At 37.6% G+C, this 6000-nt stretch overlaps 1 protein-coding gene across 1 annotated transcript in view; it reads right to left on the reverse strand.

The window, feature by feature from the left end:
* Positions 1-4877, reverse strand: part of LOC128985308 (histone acetyltransferase KAT7) — a 150197-nt gene extending 145320 nt beyond the window's left edge. The window contains exons 1-3 of the mRNA XM_054404699.1: positions 4860-4877; positions 2400-3129; positions 1147-1425 (exon numbers count right to left, since the gene is read on the reverse strand). Of these exons, the coding sequence (XP_054260674.1) occupies positions 1147-1425; positions 2400-3129; positions 4860-4877 (1027 nt within the window). The remainder of the gene's footprint in view (positions 1-1146; positions 1426-2399; positions 3130-4859) is intronic.
* Between the last annotated feature and the right edge of the window lie 1123 nt (positions 4878-6000).

A 6000-nucleotide genomic window follows, 5' to 3' on the forward strand; every position in this document is an offset into this window, starting at 1 on the left:
TTTGTCTCTAACCTCTTTATTAAGATTTTCTCGAGCACAAACCAAGATAGCAGTGACCTCAACTTGAAAAACTGTTGGGTACACTCCCAACGGGGGAAGACTAACGCCAGTGCCGTCTTATTCCCAAAGCCACCCGCTCTGGAGCCCCCTTGTTTGATCTTAGAACCATCAGTATAGCATTCTAAATCACCTGCGAGGATGGCCTATTCCTATTCTAAATTTCCGTCAAGCCATTCCTACCTATCTGGTAATAGTACTTAAAAGGCGTTCCAAAGGAGTATTTTTTGGACATGTGGTCTGGAGGCAGGTCCAACTCATCACTACGTACCACCTGAACAATTTTAGAGTGCCCTTTGTTGTTCCCTGTGGGTTTCCATAAGTTTTTGCATCTTAGGCGTAGTGCTGTTTTTCTTGCTACCACCTTGATAAAGATGTCTATGGGTAGCATGGCAAGCAGACAATCAAGGGCTGGCAAACGCTGCCTCTACGACAACAATGATAGGTCCACAACCCTTCTGTGGCATTTCACGAAAAATCACATGCTCTTTTATTGGGTCATGGGCCAATGAAAAGCACCATAAACTTTGTTTTGATCTCCCCTTCTTAGATTAGCAAGCTTACTCTGTTTAGGCCTTCCAAAATGGTTGCCTCTGACCTCTTGAGACTAGACAGGCGAAGAATTAAATTAACAGTGGAACTGATAAAACTGGCAATGGCCGATTCAGGAAACATTTACAACGGATGGGCTTATTTAATGGTGAACCGATCTGTAGGCATTGTGATAGGTCAGAGGAGACAGCCTGCTATATGATTTTGATAAGCTCTCTGATTCTAGAAGGATAACTCTTGGCCATGTGGTAAGAGGTAGACATCTTCCCAAGGAGGAACTAATTGGAAGACTACAGGCTTTCATTGGATGACTGAATTTGTAGGGTCTATCATTAAAACAACTGAACTGCCTGGGTGCGCAATAATTCAACTTTTAGGATGAAGTGCTTTATGGTCTTGGCCTGCCCCTGATAGATAAGATAAGATAAGACTCAATGTTAAAAAAACATGTTAAATTACTCAATGGTAAAAATGAAAGAGTAATGCATCTAACGTATAATTTACCTAAAACTTTACTATAAATCAAAATACAGTTACCAGACTCAGTCTCGCTTTCGCTGGGAGTGCGGCCGGTGAGGTGTTTGCTGCGTCGCGCGCTAGCTGACCGAGTCTGTTTGCGTGTGGTGATGGATGGAGTGTTGTTAGGATCACTGTCGCTCACTACAGGCGGTGGCGCAGGCAAGCTTGGAGGAGGTTTCTTCCTCGGTCGCCCGACGCCCCGAGGTTTAGCCACCGGTGTGGGTTTGATTCTTGCTGTTCGTGTTGTGCGATTCGTCCTAGCTGAATCAGCACTCGACTCCGAGTCTGAACTGCTGCCTGTAAGTTCAATGTAGCCTAGGTATATAAAAAATAACCACTCAACCTGTACTCAAAATATAATTATTAATCTGCCCAGGGCTTACCATGTTTTTCCGGGGTGAAAAAGTAGTAATGTCATTTGTTAGTAGCATTTTAACAACTACGTTTCTTTGAATAATGTGTAACTGAGGCACATGGTTGGCACAGCCAAAGACCTACTAGGTTTTCAATAGCCACGAGATACAAAAATGTTAAACAGAATCACAACTTCTCGGTGCAATATTAGCTTTAGAATTTTGACAAGAACCATGCACCATGTTTATGGTAAACTATAGTAGGAAAATCAGGATAATGATACAGTAAAACCTCACTAATCAGCAAACGGTTAATTTGCACTTAGCTAAATTTGCATTATCAGTTGACAGCACAGACAGCTAGGATAGGGGTGTGCCGTTGTAAACTACGCAGCTAGCACACAAAAATGTTAGCACATACATCTATGTGCTAAACAATTTTGAACCCATCAAGCTCTTTTAGTCAAATGTGTTTAAATAATAAACACAAGGCCTAAAAAAAAAACCTGGAATAGGCATATGGTAAGTAAATTTGGAGTTATTGAAATTGAACTGGATTTTAGCGAATTTTCCATATAGGCTTTATTTTCTTACATGTAGCAGCAAACCTAAGTGCTCATTAAAATTAATAATACTTAAATAGGAAATAAATATGACAATTTTAAGGGAATAGTTTAGTGGAATTTCAGCCTGGTAGATGGAAATTTGCTTAGTCTGAAGGTTTGCTGCGGTGGGGGTATTTATTAATCCCAACTACTTGTAACTCCAAATAATCTTATTTATAAGGGTTTAGGCCTACTGTAGTTAGAGGCTTTAATTTTTAAAATTGGTGAATTGATTTCTTTGATAAAAAAAATTGATATAAGACCTTTCACTATTCAAGCGGATAATTTTTTTACTTAATCCAATTAGACTCACCCGAAGAATTAGAAGACGCAGATGAGTTATTCGAGGTGGCAGAGCTAGCTCTGGACTTATCCGAGGATGTACGAGAGGTTTCCTTTTTAGTCTTCGGCTTGGGTTTGGCAGCCTTGTTAACAGCAGCAGTAGCAGCAGTTTTCATTGCTGTCAACTTAGGCGGAGGAGGATTTGCTGCATTATCGTCACTTTCACTGCTGTTATCTGGACTGAATATGCTTTTAGTTTTTGGAACCAGCTTTTTTTGAGCTTCTGCTTTAACCGTTACATTTTTATTTGGTTCTTTGGCAACAGCTTTGTGAGTCTGTTTGGCTGCAGGCAAAGGCTTTTTGTTGGGAGGTTTAGGAGCCAATTTGGTTGGTTTGGTAATAGGCGTAACAGTTGCAGAAGCTTTAGGTTTGGTGGGAGGTTTCCGCTTAGATTTTCCATCGTCGGACTCTGAAGAATACACTTGAATTACTTTCTGAGCTGAATTTGATGCTCGTCGTTTAGGTTTCTCTTTGCTTTTAGCAGCCTCTGTTTCCACAGGTTCGTTCTTAGTTTTAACTACTCCTTCTGTCTTCTTCTTAATTTTCTTTTTCTCCGAGTCCGTTGATGCTCGACCACTCTTGGGGTTGCTTGTGGACGAGTTCTCTGTGTCCGATGAGGAAGACTCACTCCCTGATGACGATGAAGAGGAAGATGATGAAGAACTACTGGAGGACGAAGAATCTGACGCTGAAGATCCATCCTGGAACAAAGAATGAGCTTGGTTTAACAATTATTACATGTAAACAGGCCAGAACAGCCCTTAACAATAAATTTTGCAAAGAGTTTTCAATATTCTTGGAACAAACAGTAGCATAGAACAGTAGCAAAGTCCTATCCTAAACACTAAAGTAAGCTTGCCTGCAAATAGTATATGTCTAAATACTTTTTTTATCATCAGACCTGGTTTTCAAACATTCAAAACAAATAAACATTTAGGAAGTGAAGCTTCCTTAAGGGCAACGAATTTGGTTTTATCAGTAAATGCAATAACATTATTTTAGGTATTTCTTATTCCAGCTTAAGATAGACATGTAATTTTATTTAAGGGTTTTAACTTAAGTTGGGTGATCACTATGTTACGCTTGAAAAGGAAGCAATTGATCAAACAATGCAGTTTGCATGCATCAAACTTAATTAAGATTAAAGGCCTTAGTAAGTTATAATGGTACAATTCAAAAACTGAATTCTTATTTTACCAGGCTAAATCATTTTGGAAAAAAATGCCCACCATTCTACTTTGGAATGTAATCAGTACTGTTTTACATTCCAATGTAGATTCTAATGTTATCTTACATTCTAATGTTGTAGCCTGTCTTTATCAATATGGCTGTTGTTCTGTATCTTAATAATAGTGTAAGCCCAACCATATAGGCCTAAATAAAAGAGGCAAGTTGATCTACAGTCCCGAAATAAATTATTGGATGCAATGTTTATTCAATATAAATATTTTGATAGCTCAGACAATTTTTCTTCTTCTCTTTTTCTTGTCTTTTCTTTTTGTGTAGTCTATACCTTACTGAATATAAATATTGGTTTTCTTTTATGGGTCTTTTTCAAGATAGAAGAGGGCTGCATAGCACTCGACTTGTACAGTACAAGTTCATTACATTTGACTGAAAACGCATGTAAAATATCAAGCAACGACAAATTTAACGTAGTAAAATTTAGACAGGGTAAAAACATCTGATAAATACTCATGGATTATTACTTCTTGAATAATATAAGGAGTAATTAGTCCCTGGTAACATGTTTGTGAAAGAAAATAATTACTCAAACTTCAATCAATTGTTTTTAAGCCTCGAAAAGGTATACAAAAAACAAACAAAAAATTACTAGGCTAATAGTAGTAGACCTAGTGTTGTTTAATTGGGGAGCGAGCTGGCAAATGGTTAGTGCGCGGGATTTCAGTCCCTGAGGTCCCGGGTTCGATCCCCGCCAAGTCACCAATGGATTTGATCTAAGTGATAATGCCGCAACCCCTAGGTCTAGCCTGAAGTAATTTGAAAAACAATCCCAGGCTGGTGCCTACCGTCCTAGGACAAAAAAAGAAGTGTTGTTTAATAATATTGTGTTTGTCACAAAATAATGTAAACAGTATGAAACTTAGTTCTAGTCGAACGCCACTAATGCACTTTTATGAAACGAAACTACCTGAATTACACAACACCTGCGACCAGTAGGGCTAGGGCAGGCCGTAACTTACGGTGGTGAGAGACGACACAGTGTAGTGCGAGTGAGTGTTTTGTTAATGCTCAGCTCATTGACCTTTCTAGATATTGTTGCTGCAGAGACAGCGGCGACGCATTGTATCCTCTCTCCACTCTCCCACCGCTATTGTCAGCTGAGCGGTGAGTTCAACTCGACTCAGTCGACTGCCCTTACTCGTCTGCTCGCCATGCGCATGCGTCGAGATGTGTTTCTAATCTTTACCGATAGATCGCACCACATGCTAGCGGTGTTCTAGCGCTGCTAGTTAACAAAATACTGGCAACAGTTCCACTATGGCGATAGAATGTCTAGTAGGTATACATAGTCAATGCTTATTTATTTATTTGTATACGACACTCCTACCATTATTTTATTTTGTTTACCTACTATGTAGGTACAAGTCATTGTTACGTTATGATAAACTAATCCAAGCCATACAGTACTGAACTAAACTAACCTCGTGGCTGCAGCACAGTATGCAAGCTAGTCTTTTGAATAAGACCCAAGGCCCTATGGCTTAAAATGTCGATATTCAATAGCCTAAACTTACAATCGGTACGGAATTATATCATGTGAAAACTAACTCATTATTCACAATAACTTACTTAAGTTAAGGTGACACAGTACTCCCTATCCCGCCCATGTTAAAATGACAGTTTTTAGGACACATAACTTTTACAAATATTAACCTATCAACTTGAAATTTTTGTACTAAGTTTAATACATTATTACCAACAATAATATGAAGCAAAAAAAGTTTTTGAGCAAAATTAAATTGTTAGTATGATTTTAAAAATTTTAATAGGCCTAAATATTTTGTAATTTTTTAACATAAAATATTTTTTTATTTCAAAGGTTTTTGGTTGTCATGGAAACTGATTTGTATTATTGTTCCTTATCATATGAGGGACACACACACCAATTTTTATTGAAATTGGATTATAATTGAGGAAGAAAAGTGTACCTGACTAAAAACCACTTGACTTTCGGAAAACGACAAAAGTAACCCCTGTCACGGGTAGTAGTAGGACCCTTGGGCATGCTAAAGTAAAGTCGCTGTATAGCTTAAAATAATTTTTTCTTCTATAATATTTGGTATGTACGTGTTCAAGAAAGTGTGTTCTACAAAACTAAATAATAAAAAATGTTTAAAAAATTTAATATTTGACGGCGTACCCTCTGCATCTTGATTAACTTAGTAGTATTACCATGCTAATTAGTAGTTATTATGGACATGCTAAATTAGTTTTTTAAAGTAGCTGAAAATTTTAAAAATAATTTTTTTCTTCCTTAATTTTTATTATCTACGTGTTCAGAAAAGTCTGTTCTACAAATCTAAATAATAAAAAAAAATTTAAAAACA

The sequence above is a fragment of the Macrosteles quadrilineatus genome, unplaced genomic scaffold, assembly GCF_028750875.1.
Source record: "Macrosteles quadrilineatus isolate MER2022 unplaced genomic scaffold, UCM_ALF_1.0 Scaffold_2__2_contigs__length_208266976, whole genome shotgun sequence".
Taxonomy (NCBI): Eukaryota; Metazoa; Arthropoda; class Insecta; order Hemiptera; family Cicadellidae; genus Macrosteles; species Macrosteles quadrilineatus.